Source organism: Heloderma suspectum, chromosome 5 (genome assembly GCF_057233095.1).
Source record: "Heloderma suspectum isolate Gila_16-S chromosome 5, 16-S_ref, whole genome shotgun sequence".
In the NCBI taxonomy this organism is placed as follows: Eukaryota; Metazoa; Chordata; class Lepidosauria; order Squamata; family Helodermatidae; genus Heloderma; species Heloderma suspectum.
Window position 1 is genome coordinate 123426518 of NC_139462.1, and position 19657 is coordinate 123446174.

General features: G+C 45.9%; 1 protein-coding gene across 3 annotated transcripts in view; it reads left to right on the top strand.

The window, feature by feature from the left end:
- Window positions 1-19657, top strand: part of LOC146344359 (janus kinase and microtubule-interacting protein 1) — a 97878-nt gene that overhangs the window by 38608 nt on the left and 39613 nt on the right. The window contains exon 1 of one of the 3 annotated variants that reach the window (XM_084859987.1): window positions 16123-16228. The exons of the other annotated variants lie outside the window; for them this stretch is intronic. Coding sequence (XP_084716113.1) covers window positions 16123-16228 — 106 coding nt within the window. Of the gene's footprint in view, window positions 1-16122; window positions 16229-19657 lie in introns of those variants that run through there. 3 annotated transcript variants of the gene reach the window in all.

Sequence of the window (19657 nt, forward strand, 5' to 3'; positions counted from 1 at the left end):
AACCGTCTTCAAGGGTAACCCCACATAGAGCGCATTACAGTAGTCTAAACGAGAGGAGACCAGAGCATGTACTACCAATGGGAGCAGATGCTCGGGAAGGAAGGGGCACAGCCGCCATATCAGATGGAGTTGATACAGCGCTGTCCGGCTCACAGCTGACACCTTAGCCTCTATGGACAGCTGGGAGTCCAAAATGACCCCCAGGCTGCGGACCTGGTCTTTCAAGGGTAGCTGTACCCCATTCAACACCAGGTCAACATCCCCTAGCCTCCTCTTGTCTCCCACCAAAAGTACCTCGGTCTTGTCAGGGTTCAGCTTCAGCTTATTCCTCCCCATCCAGCCACTCACCGTCTCCAGACATTTGGACAGGGATTCTATGGCCAACCTTGGTGAAAATTTGAATGAGAGGTAGAGCTGCGTGTCATCCGCATATTGATGACACTGCACCCCAAACCTCCTGAAGATAGCCCCCAGCGGCTTCACATAGATGTTAAATAGCATCGGGGAGAGGATGGAACCCTGTGGCACCCCACAAGTAAGTGGCCACGGGTCCGAAACCTCCTCTCCCAGTGCTACCCTCTGGTATCTGCCGGAGAGGAAGGACCGGAACCACCGCAATACGGTGTCTCCAATGCCCAACTCCTCCAGGCGGTCCAGGAGGATACCATGGTCAACAGTATCAAAAGCCGCTGAGAGGTTGAGGAGAACAAGGAAGGAGCATTCACCCCTATCCAGAGCCCTCCTCATATCATCTACCAAGGCGACCAAGGCCGTTTCTGTCCCATGCCCAAGTCTGAAGCCTGACTGAAATGGGTCTAGATAATCAGTTTCTTCCAAGTGTGCCTTCAACTGCACCGCCACCACCCGCTCAATCACCTTGCCCAAAAATGGCAGATTTGAGACTGGGCGAAAGTTGTTCAGAACTTGAGGATCCAAGGAGGTCTTCTTTAAGAGTGGTCTTATCACTGCCTCCTTGAGGGCTGATGGCATCACTCCCTCCTCAAGGGAGGCGTTCACCACCGCCCTAATCCCCTCACCCAGTCTCTCTCTGCAGCCCATAATGAGCCAAGATGGGCAAGGATCAAGTAAGCAGGTGGTCGGCCTTACAGATGAAAGCACCTTGTCCACTTCATCAGGAGGAAGAAGCTGGAACCCATCCCACAAAACCGGTTTGCCACAGGCCGCCTCTTGCTCACTAACTGTATCCACAGCGTGCAGAGTAACACACCTAATCTGATCAATTTTATCTGCAAAGTGCCTTGCCAAGGCCTCACAGGAGGCCTTAGAATGCTCCAGTGGTTCCGGAGCTACAGGACCGACCAGGCTCCGGACCACTTGGAACAGCCTCCTGGGACAGCACTCTGCAGATGCGATGGGGGCAGCATAATATTCCTTTTTTGCTGCCTTCACCGCCACGTGATAGGCTGAAGATACAGCTCTAGCCCGTGTCTGATCGTCTTTGGAGCGAGACTTCCGCCACTGGCGCTCTAGCCGTCTCACCTCCTGTTTCAGAGCTCGTAACCGCGGATTGAACCATGGTGCAGTCCGAGCCCTGTTCAGGGGGAGAGGGCGTTTTGGAGCCACCTGATCTAATGGCCCAGTGATTGCGGCATTCCAGCCACCCACCAGGGTCTCGACCGAGTGGCCGTTGGCATGCCCTAGAGAATCCCCAAGCGTGTTCAGGAATCCATTTGGATCCATAAGACGCCTGGGGCGGACCATTTTAATGGGTCCTCCACCCCTGCGGAGGGGTTGTGGAACCGAGAAGTCCAACGTCACCAGATAGTGATCTGACCATGACAAGGGGGTGGTGGATATACCCCCGACTCCCAGATCACTCCCCGCTTCTCCAGAAACAAACACAAGGTCTAGTGCATGACCGGCTACATGGGTGGGCCCAGTTAGATGCAGCTCCCAGGAGGCCATGGTCTCCATGAAGTCCCAAGGTGCTCCTGTGAGGATGGCCTCCAAATGTACGTTGAAGTCCCCCAACACCAATAAGTTAGGGGACTGCACACGCACATCAGAGACCACCTCAAGCACCTCGGCCAGGGAGTCAGTCGTGCAGCGGGGTGGACGGTACACGAGCAGAATCCCCAGACTGCCCTTCAGGCCCAACCTCCAGTACATGCACTCAGCAACCTTGGTCTCCTGGAGAGGAGGTCTGGTGAAGACCAAGGACTCTCGGTAGATAACAGCCACTCCCCCTCCCCGATCCCCAGCCCTCGGCTGCTGTGCATACGAAAACCCGGTTGGGCACATGGCCGCAAGGGTTGGAACACTGGCCTCAGCCAGCCAGGTCTCCGTAATACATGCCAGGTCTGCACCCTCATCCAGGATCATGTCATGGATGAGGGAGGTTTTCTGGGTAACAGACCTGGCATTGCAGAGCAGCAAACGAAGGCCAGAAGATGGGGTCACGCCTCCCCCAACCATCCTTTGGCACTGGACAGGCCCGGAGCAGGGGACAGATATTACACATCTCTCCCTTGTTCCCCTTACCTGGCATGACCTGCCCCTTGCGCTCCGCCAGTGCCTGCCGCCCAGCCTCGGTATGTTCTGGCCCCCAACACTCCCCCCACTGCCTCCAGCAGGTGGACACATGCCCCCTTGCTCCCACCTATCAGGCAGGCTACCCACCCCTAAAAACACAACAAAATCCCCCAGAAAAAACAAACAAACAAAAACAATTAAAAATCCCCTTAAAAATAATGCCAGGCAGGAGTCCACAGGGAGGCCTGGTGGTGGTGGTGGTGGTGGTGGTGGTGGTGGTGGTGGTGGTGGCGGCGGCGGCCACCAAGAACAAGAAAGAAAGAAAGAAAGAAAGAAAGAAAGAGAAAGAAAAGTTAAGAAGAAAGAAAAGGCGGGAAAGCCTCTGACTGGTGTCCCCCTGAAACATTTTCTTTAGAATTTTTCCATATCATGCCCCAATGTGGAGAAATTGCCCCCCACTTTCATAACCCCAAGGTCATGGCTGAGAAAGTGAAGTGCTCTCTGATCAGCCGTGGCTGGAACATGAGTCACAGCAGCAGACTGAAAGCTGGGTCTTCAGGAGAAGGGAAGGTGAATTCAGTACATCTTCCCAGTGACTCTATGGAGCTGCCATAGTGTCAACATTACCAAGGCTGAGGGCACATTCTCCTGGGGAATGAAGTGTTTTATATGGGCTGTTAGGTGTGGTTTCTCCTGAGTGAGACCAAGGAGTGTGCAAGGGTGGGCTGGTGTTGGTTTCAGCCCAAGCTCTGGTGAGAACTAGGTTTGGGGGACAGTAATCTATGAACACATGCCTTATAGCCTTGGTGGACAGGTTTTAGAAGTGTGTTTTTTGTGGTTTGTGGCTTTGACTATGAGATTGAGCCAGTGCTCCTTTATTCCCTGGGCAGCGTTGGCACTTGTGTTGTCATAGAATCATAGAATAGTAGGGTTGGAAGTGCCCCATAAGACCATCAAGTCCAACCCCCTCCTCAAGCCAGGAATCCAAGTCAGAGCATTCCCAACAGATGGCTGTCCAGTCTCGTCTTGAATGCCTCCAGTGTGGGACAGCCCACTACCTCCCTAGGAAAGTGGTTCCATTGTCATATTGCTCTAACAGTCAGGACGTTTTTCCTGATGTTCAGCCGGAATCTGGCTTCCTGTAACTTGAGCCCATTCTTCCGTGTCCCGCATTCTGGGATGATCGAGAAGAGATCCTGGCCTTCCTCTCTGTGACAACCTTTCAAGTACTTGAAGAGCACTATCATATCAGTCTTCTCTTCTCAAGGCTAAACAAGCCCAGTTCTTTCAGTCTCTCCTCCTAGGGCTTTGTTTCCAGACCCTGATCATCTTTGTTGCCCTCCTCTGAACCCTCTCCAGGTTGTCTGCATCCTTCTTCAAGTGTGGTGCCCAGAACTGGACACAGTACTCCAGATGAGGCCTAACCAGTGCTGAGTAGAGGGGAACGTGTACTTCCTGGGATTTGGAAGCGATGCTTCTATTAATGCAGCCCAAATAGCATTTGCCTTTTTTGCAGCCACATCACATGGTTGGCTTATATTCAGCTTGTGATCAACAACACTTCCAAGATCCTTCTTGCTTGTAGTGCTGTTGAGCCAAGTATCCCCCATCTTGTAACTGCATTTGGTTTCTTTTTCCGAGGTGCAGAACTTGGCATTGATCCCTATTAAATTTCATTCTGTTGCTTTCTGCCCAGCACTCCAGCCCATCAAGATCACTTTGAATTCTGTTTCTGTCTTCCACGGTATTAGCTATCCTGCCCCATTTTGTGTCATCTGCACATTTGATCAGCATTCCCTGCACCTCCTCCTCCAAGTCATTAATACAAATGTTGAAGAGCACTGGGCTCAGGACTGAGCCCTGCGGTACCCTGCTTGTTACCTCTCCCCAGTGTGAGAAGATCCCATTGAGAAGCACTGTTTGAGTCCGATTCTGTAGCCAACTGTGGATCCACCGGATCGTTGTTTCATCTAGCCCACTTTGAGCTAGTTTGCTCATCAGGAAGTCATGGGGCACTTTGTCGAAAGCTTTCCTGAAGTCGAGGTATATTATGTCGACAGCATTCCCACAGTCCACAAGGGAGGTTACCTGATCCAAAAATGAGATCAGATTCATCTGGCAGGATTTGTTCTTGACAAATCCATGCTGGCTTCGAGTAATCACTGCATTGTTTTCAGGGTGCTTACATACTGATTGCTTTATCATCTGCTCCAGAATGTTCCCAGGGATTGTACAGACCTACTGACTGGTCTGTAGTTCCCAGGTTCCTCCCTTCTGCCCTTTTTGAAGATAGGAACAACATTAGCCCTCCTCCAGTCATCTGGCATTTCACCCGTCCTCCATGATTGCTCCAAGAGAATAGACAGTGGTTCTGAGAGTTCTTCTGCCATTTCCTTTATGACTCTAGGGTGCAGTTCCTCTGGCTCTAGAGATTTTAACTCATTCAAAGTAATTAGGTGTTCCTTGACCATATGCCTATCGATCTCAAGCTGCAATCCTGCCCCTTCAGCCTGTACTTCGCCTTTGCCAGGGGGGTCATAGACCCTCTTTTGAGAGAAGACTGAGCCAAAGTAGGAGTTGAGCACTTCTGCCTTTTCTTTGTCATCTGTTATCATTTTGCCATCCTTATTTAATAGCTGAACCACCATTTCTTTCCTCTGCCTTTTACTATGCACGTATCTGAAGAAAGCTTTTTTGTTGCTTTTAGCATCCCTCGCTAACCTCAGCTCATTCTCAGCTTTAGCCTTCCTGACACCATCCCTGCAATTCTGTGCTTCCTGCCTGTACTCTTCCTTTGCCTTCTTTCCTAGATGTGTCCTTTTTTTTTTTTTTTTTTAGGTCATCTCCTAGCTTTTTGTGAAGCCACATTGGCTTCTTCTGTTGTCTTCCACCCTTTTTTCTTGTTGGAATTGTTTGTAATTGTGCTTTGAGAATTTCGTTTTTAAAAAATTCCCACCCATCTTGGACTCCTTTTCTCATTAGAGTCGCTTGTCATTGGACCTTACTTACAATTGTTCTGAGTTTATTAAAATCAGCTTTCCTAAAATCCAGGGTACGCGTTTGGCTACACTCAGCTTTTGCTTCCTTTAGAACCATGAACTCAAGTATAACATGTCGCTTTCCCTCAGAGTTCCTGTAACTGCTACTTTATCCACTAAGTCATCCCTGTTGGTTAGGATCAAGTCAAGGCTAGCCAGTCCTCTCGTTCCTACCTCTACTTTCTGTAGGAGGAAGTTATCCGCCACACAAGTCAGGAATTTCCTGGAGGGGCAGAATTTGTCTCCCAACAAATATCGGGGAATTTGAAGTCCCCCATTACTACTACATCATGCTTCCTTGAAAGATTGGCTATTTGCTTTTCAAAAGTTTCATCCTCATCTTCTCTTTGATTGGGTGGCCAGTAGTAGACTCCGACCACTATGTTCCTTTTATTCTTTGCTGCATTTATTTTAACCCAGATGCTCTTGATGGGGCTATCAAGCTCATCCTCCTGTATTTCTGTGCAGAGATAAGTATTTTTAACATATAGCGCATCATCCTCATCTTCTCTTTGATTGGGTGGCCAGTAGTAGACTCCGACCACTATGTTCCTTTTATTCTTTGCTGCATTTATTTTAACCCAGATGCTCTTGATGGGGCTATCAAGCTCATCCTCCTGTATTTCTGTGCAGAGATAAGTATTTTTAACATATAGCGCAACCCCACCTCCCTTTCTGTTCCTCCTGTTCTTTTTGAACAAGTTATATCCTTCAGTTGCTGTATTCCAGTCATGAGAGCCTTCCTACCAAGTCTGTTATACCTGTCAAGTCATAATTTCACTGCTGTATTAAGAGTTCAAGTTCGTTCTGTTTGTTTCCCATACTCTGGGCATTAGTATATAGACATCCAAGACCATGTGCTTCATAGTCTGGCTTTCTTCCTGCATGTTTGTGAAGACTATTATTGGGTGCTATCAGAGCTGTTCTCTCCATTGTGGTGCATGAGCCTTCGTCCACTGTTACCCCCAACTTTATGTCTCCCTCCCCCATAGGATTCAGTTTAAAGCCCTCCTGATTAAGTTCTTCATGCTGTGGCCAAACACATTTTTCCCAGCCTTTGTGAGGTGCAACCTGTCCCTTGTCAACAGTCCAACTTCCAGAAAGTATAGCCCGTGGTCCCAGAATCCAAATCTCTCTCGTCAGCACCCCCTTCATAGCCAGTCATTCACCCAGAGTATTTTTCTTTCCCTTTCTGTCCCTCTTCTAACTACTGGAAGGATGGATGAGAAAAGTATCTGGGCCCCAAAGTTCTTGAGTTTCCTTCCCAAAGCTTCAAAGTGTGATGTGATTTCTTCATAGCTCCGCTTGGCAGTATCATTCATTCCCACATGGATGAGAAGAAAGGGATACCTGGCAGTGGGCTTTACGAGTGCAGGCAACCCTTCAGTCACGTCTCTAATCCGTCCTCCCCGGAGACGGCATACCTGGCAAGTCCACGGGTCTTCGTGACCTGTTTTCTCTCCCTGTTTGTTCATTCTGGTCGCTTGCTCTCTGGAAGCTTGCTTCCTTGTATAGCCCCTAGACTAGGTGGAGCAGCTTCCTCTGCTCTGCTCAGCTAGGAGGCAGGAAATTGTGTATTGTTTGATTAAGAATGAGTGAATTGCCTAGTGGGCTGGGATATGTCTGGACAGGAGGAATGCGGAGAGGAAAATGGGCATGCCCCTATAAGGATGATCCTAGGTTGGGGATGGCATGGTGTAGAGAGAAGAGGGATGGTTGAGAAGGTGTAGATGGATGCCATCTCCTCTGTTGACCCTTCCCTTATCCTGCAGGCACCTGGTGGCATGGCTGCTGGCCCTTCTCGCCTGGGGTTGTTCTTGCCAAATGACAGGTTGGTTCATAATAAAACCTCACTTATTGGTGATTTGATTATGGATGAGGGAGCTGAACATGACTGCGTGGGTGGGTGAACTGGGTGGCATCATTCTGGCCCACCCCTGCCCCTCTGGGTATTCCACCCATGTTGGGATGGGGGAGAGTTGCTGTGGTCCATAAAAATGCCATCTTGGGCATTAATTTCTTTTTCTGAAGGAAGCCTTCTTCTGGATCTACACATTAGCCTCTCCCTCTGGACAATAGGCAGGGTACAACCAACATGATCCTCTCCCGGGGGTTTGCAGTGCCACCCCTATTCCATTGACAGAAATTGCACCTGAGGGTACTAAGGCTGTCATCCCACAAGCCCACCCCCTAAATCCTCATGTTCCCCTTTAATGAATTGTGACTTCATGAACAAGATGAGGAGGGCATAGAGGACCAGCCAGGCTAAGGGCAAGGCATCTCTCCAAGTTACTCACAAGATGTATTTCTTGCCAGTGGAGGTCATGGAGATATTCAAAGTACCAGTGCTGGATGCCACAGCGGCAGTGCTGGTTTTCTCTGCAGTTATCCCCGCAGAAAGTGACGGAGAACCAACGGAGCCCTGCAGCAAGATAGTCAAGGGGTTTGAGGCATCAGCTACAGCCTTCAGAGCCTCCGTTATGAACTCTGTCTTTGCCAGGGCCTTGTTGGATCTAGATGGGACCTCGAAGGCCACAAAGGATGAGCTCCAAAATGTAGCCCTTTCAGCAGCTCTGCTAGCCAGCTCCTTACTGGATGACATACATCTGGAATCACATGCTATGCTCACCAACATTTTTTAAAAATCATGTTTATGTCATTTATGTTTTTATTCTACATGTGTGTGAATTTAGTTATATTTGAAAATGTAAAGGTTAAATAAAAATTGTGAATATAAAGAAGCAGCCAGGGCCTCTCCCCCTCCCATGACATTGTCTGGACCTGCCCACTATTGCTTTCTCTGTGCCTCTCCCTGCACAGAAAAAGGGACTTCGCCACAGCTGTGTGGCTTACAAGAGCTGGTCCTGCAGGGAGCTGCCCAGTCCCTCACCTGCTTTGCGTGCTGCTCACATTCCAATAGGGGCATGAGTGGCACGCAAAGCAAAGGAACTCAGCAGCCACTTGCGGGGCTGTCTCCATCTACCGCTTCATCCGCTTTGTGCCTTCTCCCATTGGGGAAAGGATGCTGGACAGGAGAAGTGGCTGGGACTGTGCTAGGGGCTGGAGGGGCACTCATTCAGCTGCTGGCTGTCCTGAATGCTCTGCCCATGCAGCAGCTTGGGGAAGTAGCTGCACATGGGGGAAGCATGAAGCATCCAGGGACTGAGCTGGTGGCTGGAGGAGCGCTTTTCTAACCCCCAGTTCAGTCAGGCAGCTTCACTCATGCAGCTGCTAATGTAGCAAAAAATGCACAACATTATCAAGATGCACACATCTTGAAAAATGCACACAAGTTTTGGAAAATTCACAACATTTAAATCACCCACGCTTTAGTCTATGGTGGAAATGTGCACAAATTTGGGGATTTTTTTGTGCGACTTTCACATTCAATAGCTTCTTGTTTTCCACTATTTTCCTGTTCACACAAAATGGACAGCAATTGCAAACAGTACCAATTGAGGAGAGACAAGGAGCGAGCTGATGTTCAGAGAATCTTGGCGAGCTTGAACATCACTCGTTCACCCATCCCTATGGGGGATTCCCCAGCCACCTCCCCTGCTCTTATTTCTGATCTGTGAGTGGAGATCAAAGCAGGGATTCCTCCAGCACACGGGGCTCAAAGGCCAACCTCCAGCCTCTAGAGTAATTCAGAAGGGGTCTGTAGGACAGATTAGGCCTACAGGCCTTTCCCCCTCCCCTACTCTATGTTCTTTGGGCTCTTTGTGTTGTCATGGAGAGTGAGGGTGCTGAAGTAGGAGAGCAAGAGGGAAACTCTAAGCAAGAGGGAAACATTAGAAGGGACACATTTTTTGTGGGATGAAAATATATCCTCTCACACCAAAAATATGTCTCTGGAGGGCAGGGGACTCATAACAGGTAAGGATAGGTGAGGAATTTGTCTGTTTCACATTTTAGTGCAAACATATCAAATCTGCACTTCCCAAACCTAAACAAGAATTGGAATGCAGGTAGACATTGAAATTCATATTGTTCATAAGTTTACAATGAACTTCACAAAACACAATGCAAACAAGTGCACACATTTGAAAAAGTATGCACACAAAATGTGTACATTTGGGAAAAAAACAACAACCCTGTACAAATGTGAGTATTTTGAAAAATATGCACAAAAATACATACGATGCAGAAATGGGATGGAACAAACATAGTAGTGGAAAAATGAGAACCTGAGCAAAATCGAGCATGAAAGATTCCCGGGAAGATCCAACGTGAATCATGTATAAACAGTGGCAAGAGCAGCAGCAGGAACATCTGCTCCTGGCTGGAGGTATTGTAATCTAACCTCCTCCAGGGTGCCAACGCTGCCATAGAAGAGCCTGGAAGAATGTGCTACGTGGAGTCAGCAGTTGTGGGGCACATTGGCATCAATGATGGAGGAAAGTGTAGTCGTGAGGTCTTGGAAGCTAAATTTAGGTTGCTAGGTAGGAGGTTGAAATCCAGGACCTCCAAGATAGCTTTATCTGAAACGCTACTTGTTTCACATGCAAGGCCAACTAGACAGGCGAAGCTGAGGGGTCTCATTGTGTGGAAGAGACTGTGGTGTAGGGATCTGTTAGATACTGAGGAACTGGGTCCACTTGAATCAGGGTGGAATCAGATTGCTGGAACTTACTAGCAAAACACCAAAAAGGCAGTAGAACAGTTTTAAAACTGACCCCTGGGGGAAAGCCAGCAAGAGCTGGGGAGCTTTCAGTACAACCTTGCTGGCTTTCCACTTTCATAGCTGTTTATTGCACTTGCGTACCTGGAAAGCTAAGTTATTTACTATCAGAAAGGGAGAGGATTCAGTTGTCCTGGCCTCTTGTGGCTAAACCTACTTGCAGTGCCTCAGGTTTCTTCTATAATTAGGATGAGGAAGGGCAGATTTGCAATCATTCCAGAGACAAACCACTAATTATGTAACAGTATTGACTTAACTAGTATTTTAGTTAAATAACAATATTAATCAAACAAAGAACTTATAGTATAATATAAACCAAATGTGCAGAACTCTAATTTTGAACCACAGTTCACTACAAAACTCAATGTTACTGTTGTTTGACTAGAATCAGCTACTTTCTCAGTACCTTCAGTCTGTTGTCGCCAGCTTCTGTGTTGGAGGTTCACTTTTCCTCTCGGGCTCAGGACTTCTCTGTCTACCTTTTCTCTTCACCACAGTAATGCTTTTCCTGAACTTCCTTCTCAGCTGCCTTCTTCATCTCCAGTTGTTTTCTCCCCTCCTCAGCAGTAACCAGTCACTTCAAATTTTCATTCCACTCTCCTCTCTCTCCATATCCAGGAGACTGGATAACAACACTGGACTACAGAGCAGAGTTGTCTTATGCTTGTTGTTGTTGTTCAGTCTTAAGTCGTGTCCGACTCTTCGTGACCCCATGGACCATAGCACGCCAGACCTTCCTGTCCTGCGCTGTCTCCCAGAACGTGCTCAAGTTCATATTCATTGCATCGGTGATGCTATCTAGCCATCTCATCCTCTGCCGTCCCCTTCTCCTTTTGCCTTCAGTCTTTCCCAGCATCAGGGTCTTTTCCAGAGAGTTTTCTCTTCGCATTAGGTGGCCAAAATATTTGAGCTTCAGCTTCAGTATCTGTCCTTCCAGTGAGCACTCAGGGTTGATTTCCTTTAGGATTGACTGATTTGACCTCCTTGCAGTCCAGGGGACTCGTAAGAGTCTTCTCCAGCACCACAGTTCGAAAGCATCAATTCTTCAGCGCTCAGCCTTCCTTACAGTCCAGCTCTCACAGCCATACGTTGCTACTGGGAAAATCATAGCTTTGATTATACGAACATTTGTCGGCAAGGTGATGTCTCTGCTTCTGACTATGCTGTCTAGGTTTGCAATAGCTCTCCTCCCAAGGAGCAAGCGTCTTTTAATTTCATGGCTACAGTCACCGTCTGCGGTGATCTTGCAGCCCAAGAAAATAAAATCTGTCACTGCTTCCATTTCTTCCCCTTCTATATGCCAGGAAGTGATAGGGCCAGATGCCATGATCTTCATTTTTTTAATGTTGAGTTTCAAACCAGCTTTTGCACTCTCCACTTTCACCCTCGATAGGAGGCTCTTTAGATCCTCTTCGCTTTCTGCCATTAGGGTGGTATCGTCTGCGTATCTGAGGTTGTTGATAATTCTCCCGGCAATCTTAATTCCGACCTGTGATTCATCCAACCCGATGTTTCTCATGATGTACTCTGCATATAAATTAAATAAGCAGGGCGGCAATATACAGCCTTGTCGTACTCCTTTCCCAATTTTGAACCAATTGGTTGTTCCATGTCCGGTTCTTACTGTTGCTTCTTGACCCTCATACAGGTTTCTCAGGAGACAGGTAAGGTGTTCTGGTACTCCCATCTCTTTCAGAATTTGCCAGAGTTTGTTGTGATCCACACAATCAAAGGCTTTAGCGTAGTCAATGAAGCAGAAATAGATGTTTTTCTGGAATTCTCTTGCTTTCTCCATGATCCAGCGAATGTTGGCGATTTGATCTCTAGTTCCTCTGCCTCTTTGAAACCCAGCTTGTACTTCCAGTAGTTCTCGGTTCACATACTGCTGATAGGATTTTGAGCATCACCTTGCTGGCATGTGAAATTAGTGCAATTGTACGGTAGTTTGAACACTCTTTGGCATTGCCCTTCTTTGGAATTGGAATGTAAACTGACCTTTTCCAGTCTTGTGGCCACTGTTGTTCCAAATTTGTCGGCATATTGTGTGCAGCACTTTAACAGCATCATCTTTTAGGATCTTAAATAGCTCAGCTGGAAGACTGTCATCTCCGCTAGCTTTGTTGTTAGTAATGCTTCCTAAGCCCCACTTGACTTCACTCTCTAGGATGTCCGGCTCAAGTTCAGTGACCGCACTATCATGGCTATCAGGGACATTCAGATCTTTCCTGTATAGTTCTTCTGTGTATTCTTTCCACCTCTTCTTAACCTCATTTTCTTCTGTTAGGTCTCTGCCTTCTTTGTCCTTTATCATGCCCATCTTTGCACAAAACGTTCTCTTGAGATCTCCAATTTTCTTGAAAAAATCTCTAGTCTTTCCCATTCTGTTGTTTTCCTCGATTTCTTTGCATTGTTCATTTAAGAAGGCCTTCTTGTCTCTCCTTGCTATTCTCTGGAACTCTGCATTCAGTTGGATATATCTTCCCCTTTCTCCCTTACTTTTTGCTTCCCCTCTTTCCTCAGCTACTTGTAAAGCCTCATCAGACAGCCACTTTGCTTTCTTGCATTTCTCTTTCTTTGGGATGGATTGAGTTGCTGCCTTCTGAACAATGTTACGGACCTCTGTCCATAGTTCCTCAGGCACTCTGTCTATCAGGTCTAATCCCTTAAATCTATTTGTCACCTCCACTGTATATTCATAAGGGATATGATTTAGGTCATACCTGAATGGTTTAGTGGTTTTCCCTATGTTAAGAAGCTCATGATCTGAGCCACAGTCAGCTCCAGGTCTTGTTTTTACTGACTGTATAGAGCTTCTCCATCTTTGGCTGCAAAGGGCATAATCAATCTGCTTTCGATATTGACCATCTGGTGATGTCCATGTGTAGAGTCGCCTCTTATGCTGTTGGAAAAGAGTGTTTGCTATGATCAGCGTGTTCTCTTGGCAAAACTCTGTTAGCCTTTGTCCTGCTTCATTTTGTACACCAAGGCCATGCTTGCCTGTTATCCCGGTGATTTCTTGACTTCCTACTTTAGCATTCCAATCCCCTATGATGAAGAGGACATCTTTTTTTGGTATTAGTTCTAGAAGGTGTTGTAGGTCTTCATAGAACCGATCAACCTCAGCTTCTTCGGCTTCAGTGGTTGGGGCTCAGACTTGAATTACTGTGATGCTGAATGGTTTGCCTTGGATTCGTACTGAGATCATTCTATCATTTTTGAGATTGTACCCCAGTACTGCTTTTCCCACCCTTTTGTTGACTATGAGTGCTACTCCATTTCTTCTAAGGGATTCTTGCCCACAGTAGTAGATATAATGGTCACCTGAATTAAATTCGCCCATGCTTGTCCATTTTAGTTTGCTGATTCCCAAGATGTCCATGTTCAATCTTGCCATCTCATGTTTGACCACCTCCAGCTTTCCTTGAGTCATTGATCTTACATTCCAGGTTCCTAAACGATATCGTTCTTTACAGCATCGGACTTTCTTTTCACCACCAGACACATCCACAGCTGAGTGTCCTTTCGGCTTTGGCCCAGCCGCTTCACTCTTTCTGGCGCTACTTGGGAATTCCATCTGCTCTTCCCCAGTAGTGTATTGGAACCTTCCGACCTGAGGGGCTCATCTTCCGGCATCATATCTTTTAGCCTTGTGATACGTTCCATGGGGTTTTCTGGGCAAGAATACTGGAGTGGGTTGCCATTTCCTTCTCCAGTAGACCACATTTTGTGAGACCTCTCCACCATGACCTGTCCGTCATGGCCTTGGTGGCCTTGCATGGCATAGCTTATGGCTTCACTGAGTTACGCAAGCCCCTTCACCATAACAAGGCAGTGATCCATGAAGGGGTGTCTTATGCTACTCTACCGCAAATGGGAACACCAGGCTACACCAGGACTGGTGTAATAATAATTATAATAATTATGAACTTTACTTGCAGACATTGTCAGGGTAATTTTTAAATGTTTATAAACTCAGGAAAAAAATATTAAGAAGACCTGAATTAGAAAGATAATTAAGTCCTGTCTTTGCTGCTACCTTTTCTTTTTGCTTGGTACACTACTGTCCAAACTCAACTACACTAAACTACCGGATCTCTCTCTCTCCCTCCCTGGTTTTTTTTTTTTTTTTTTTTTGAGGTGGCAATTAGTTCTTAAGAGAAAAGGCACCCCCAAAGGCTTAACACATCTGGAAGAGTTAACACACCCAGACAGTGGGTGTGCTAACTATTGTTTGACTTTGTTCATGGGCTAAAACCCTGGAAGATGGGAGAAGGCTAGTTTCTCGTAAAATGAATGAGCAGAATAGTGGCTGCAGATATTGCGTCATCCCTTGGGTTCTACAAGGGCCAGTGACTTGCTTTTTTGTTTAAATGAAAGCTGAGATTATGGAGATTATGGTTCATCCAGGGTGGCAACTGCACCCCCTTGGCCCTTCCTGTGGATGACCATGCTTGCTGCCAAGATTAGAGTACAGTGCATTTCCTCGACCAAATGTTTTATTTCAGCAGCGATGCTGCTTTTTGAGCACATTAACACATGGGATCCTTTGGTGCTTTGGGGACTGTTAAAGCTAGAATCAAGATGTTTCATGGCAAGGGGTTGTGACCAATGAAGTTACATTTTGGGTGATCTAGCAGGAGAGAGCAAGCGACTGGGCCCCTTTGATGCATGACTGCCATATTTGTGTCTGGAAAGGATTTTTTTGCCTGAGGTCACATGGGCTAGTAATATGGCTACATGCTGGCCTTTAAAAAAAAATCCTTCCTTTGCAATGTGCAACTTGGCTTTCTCAGTTGAGTCATCATAAGCATTTGTTCACAAGTAGCTTTTGCAGTGATGCTGTTTTCTTCTTGTGGCATGCTATGGTATGGATTGTGTAGATCAGCAGGAGACAAACTTTTTGGGCCTATGGGCACATGTGATTTTTTTTCCAGGTTACAGGCACATTTGACAATTTTTTCGGTTCTTGCTCCCTTCTCTGGGTTTTCACTTTTTTTGCCCACCCCCTTCAGTGACTTCTCTCAGTTCTCTCCCACACACCTTCCTGACCCCCCCGCTCCCCATACACCTTCCCTAGCCCTTGCTGGGATTCCCCCCTTCTGTTGCTTACCTCTGTGATCACCTCAGAGATGACAAAAAACCCTAACAAGGAAGTAGGAAGTCAACAGACTGGAAGACTTTGTCTCCCAGTCTGCCACTTCCTGCTTCCTGATTATGGCTTCATTGCTTCTGAGATGATGGCAGAGGTAGGCAGCAGAAAGGGGGGGATCCCAGGCAATGGCTGGGGAAGGTGTCGGGGGGGGGGGAGTGAGGTAGCTGCATGGAGGGAGTGCAAAGGGATTTGGTGGGCACTGTCAAGGGTCTTGGCAGGCACCAGTGTGCCTGTGGGTGCTGTGCTGCTGACCCCTGGCGTAGATTAAGCCATGGGGCCTTGTCAGTGGAGAGATTAGATGGCCTTCAATAGTGCTATGAAATCATTCCCTTGCTGGTGTATAAGAGTACCAGGTAACTGTTGCTATGCTGGCTTTCATTGGGCATTCTGTTAATTGTCATGGGATGTTTGAGAGTTGCATGGTGCTTCCAGTTAGCGCAGATCTCTAGGTGCACCACAGAGGGTGAGGCTCTTTGTGTACACAGCATTGTGTACAGAGCTTGGTACATTCAAAGAAATGCAGCTGTACAGTTAAGCATCATGTTTCTCCTCTGACAGTCATAAGCTTTATACAACTTTACATGATTTTATTTAAGAATAATACTTAGCAGGTATTTAAAGTGTATGAACTATTTCTGGCTTTACCATGGAGTAATGGAATTAACTGGAGACCTTGTGGAACTATTTGCTGCTTGGCAAACTTTACTGTGGCACATTACTGACTATAAACAGAAAGTGTTCAGTGCTGCATCTTTAAGATGGAATATATATTTCTTGCCTTGTATTTCTCTTTTTTCATCTGCCTGTGTGCTCTGGTGTGCCTATATTTTTCTGGCTGCCAAGAAATGACTTATAAGCATGAAGGTAAGCAGCTCTTAAGTTATTTGTTCATATTCTTGTGATACTGAGTTTGCTTTGTGTTTTCCCCCCGTAGGGTCAGTTTGGTTAATGAAGTGAAAAGAAGAGATATTTTCTACACAGTTAGCTCCTAACTCCTAATAAACTATAATATAATAATAGTACAATAATAATAATACAATAATAATACAATAATAATATTGTAAACTTTATTTACAATAAAGTTGTAAAGCTGTGGTGTAACTGATAACACATTCTAAACTTCTTTAGTGGCTCTCAGAAATTAACTGTGAACCTTCTGCTGGAATATATTAATCATAATTTGGAGATGCTTATAAAAGGTCTGCTGTTGTTTGGACAGGGAAAATAGATTAGGGCATATTAATCATTGTTAACATTTACTATTCACGAAATATAAAGATAACAAATGATGACACAAAAATACCACAGCTGACAGAATAGATTTAAAAACAAATGAAAAATAGTGGAAGGGAGTGTAGTCAAGTATTATGTGAGTGTCTCTCATCTTTGTGGATGAGGTGTAATCCCAGTAGGATGAATCTTTGAATTTTAATGAGATTGAGATACGTTCTCTGCCAGTTGTTTTATTTGTCACTTGTTAGCCGGAAAGTCAAGAGAGGTAGTTATGTGAATCTGTTGAAGAACAAACAGCAGGCTGTTGTGGCCCTTTAAAAACTAACAGATTTCTCATGGCATTAGCTTTCATGAATCACAGTAAACGTGTTGATCTTTAAGGTGCCACAAGATTCTTCTTATTAAAGCTGAGAAGACAATGCTTCAATAACTGTATTGAAACTCGATTATTTATCTGTGTGTTGACCTACCAAACTCAGTCCTATGCTTACATCAGATATATAAGTTGACCTGAGGATGAACCACTTCTGAATTCAGTTAATCCAGAAATTTTGCAGCTTTTGACCAGTAATTGTTAATGGATTTTTTAAAATGAAGGATGGTATAAAAGTGTTTTTAAATCAATCAATCAAGGACAAGACAATTCACTAAAATAAACCATGTCATCCCTTCCTAAAAACTAAATTTGGTCAAATTTTATTTTGATTTCACAACTTTAGGCATTATAGAAGAGTTGTTAAATGTTACTACTGGTTCAAATATTTAACATATTAACATATGCATCACTTGACGAGCAGGAAGCCCAGAAGTAATGAAAATATCACCACAATTAGTAATGGGATAATTATGATGCATATGGTGACAGTATTGTTAGAAAAGAGACTCTCCGTGACACAGTATCTGTTTTTAAAATGTCGCATAGGAATGCTTAGAAGAGAAAACAGTTGAGACTTTGCTAAAGCCCTCAACAGCAAAAAGGGGGGCTGCCCCTGTCATTAGGCAGTGGAGTCAGGGTGTCATGAAATAGCAGCAAATTGTTAGTTATTTAATTTATTATTATTGTATTGCTGGGATTTAGTACCTGAGTCACTTGTGGGGCTTCTGCCTCAGGTACGAAAATAACTTACTTTTTTTTTCATTTTTCATTTCATTTTATTTTTTTAACTAACTTTTCCCCATTTATTTGTCTTGTAACACACACTTTCACACAAGTGGGACTCTGCTTTTAACCTCTGCTGAGTAGAGGAACAGGCACAGGCACAGGCTAGTCTAGAACAATCACAAAGCTAGACACAAAAAGGGAAAAGAGGCTATGGAAGGACAAGACTCTCCAGTGGTGGTGACCTGCAAGGTGTGTGCAAGGTTTGTTTTCTTGCCTGAGAACAACATGGCCTACCTGTGCAACAAGTGCAAGTTGATCACACTGCTGGAAGAAAAAGTAAGTGGACTGGAGCGGCGACTGTCGACCCTCCAGGGAATAAGAGAACACGAAGAGTTCTTGGACAGAATGGGGGAACTACAGCAGCAAAGGGAAGACCAGAAGCTTGAAGAGCAACAGCAAGATGAGGCAGTGGGAAATGCTGAGGTGAAGAAAAATGGAGTAGAGGATACTCCTTGGAAAAGGGTGACAATTAGGAGAAAAAGAACTAGACGCCACTCTGCACCAGTGGAAGCAGTGGAGCTGTGGAACCGATTCCAGGTACTTGCGGATGAGACTGGAGGACAGCCTGCAGAGGAAGAATCACAGGGGAACCTACATGAGAGTGAGCAAGAGGCTGAAGGTCAGTCAAACAGAGGCGATGAAACCCAGGCCTACAACAAGAAGAAGAGAAGAGTGGTAGTAGTGGGAGACTCCTTGCTGCGTGGGATTGAGACCCAAGTATGTCGCGAAGACCCGTGGACTCGCCAGGTATGTTGTCTCCCGGGAGGATGAATTAGAGACGTGACTGAAAGGTTGCCTGCACTCATAAAGCCCACTGGCAGGTATCCCTTTCTTCTCATCCATGTGGGAACAAATGATACCACCAAGCGGAGCTATGAAGAAATCACGTCAGACTTTGAAGCTTTGGGAAGGAAACTCAAGAACTTTGGGGCCCAGATACTTTTCTCATCCATCCTTCCAGTAGTTAGAAGAGGGAATGAAAAATACTCCGGGTGAATGACTGGCTAGGAAGGTGGTGCCGACAAGAGAGATTTGGATTCTGGGACCACGGGCTATACTTCCTGGAAGATGGGCTGTTGGCAAGGGACGGGTTGCACCTCACAAAGGATGGGAAGATGTGTTTGGCCACAGCATGAAGAACTTCATCAGGAGGGCTTTAAAATGAATCCTACGGGGAAGGGAGATGTAATGTTGGGGGTAACAGTGGACGTAGGCGCATGCACTGCAACGGAGAGAACAGCTCTGATAGTGCTCAATAATAGTCTTCGCATGTAGGAAGAAAGCCAGACTATGGAGCACATGGTCTTCGATGTCTATATACTAATGCCCAGAGTATGGGAAACAAACAGAACGAACTTGAACTCTTAATACAGGAGGGAAATTATGACTTGATAGGTATAACTGAGACTTGGTGGGATGACTGTCATGAGTGGAATACAGCCATTGAAGGATATAACTTGTTCAAAAAGAACAGGAGGAACAGAAAGGGAGGTGGGGTTGCACTGTATGTTAAAAATACATATCTATGCACAGAAATACAGGAGGATGAGCTTGGTAGCCCCATCGAGAGCATCTGGATCAAAATAAATGGAGCAAAGAATAAAAGGAACCTGGTGGTCGGAGTCTACTACCGGCAACCCAACCAAGGAGAAGACGAGGATGAAACTTTTGAAAAGCAAATAGCCAATGTTTTAAGGAAGCATGATGTAGTAGTAATGGGGGACTTCAATTTCCCTGATATTTGTTGGGTGACAAATTCTGCAAAACATGGCCCCTCCAGGAAATTCCTGACTTGTGTGGCGGATAACTTCCTCCTAAAGAAAGTAGAGGAAGGAACTAGAGGATCGGCTATCCTTGACTTGATCCTAACCAACAGAGATGACTTAGTGGATAAAGTA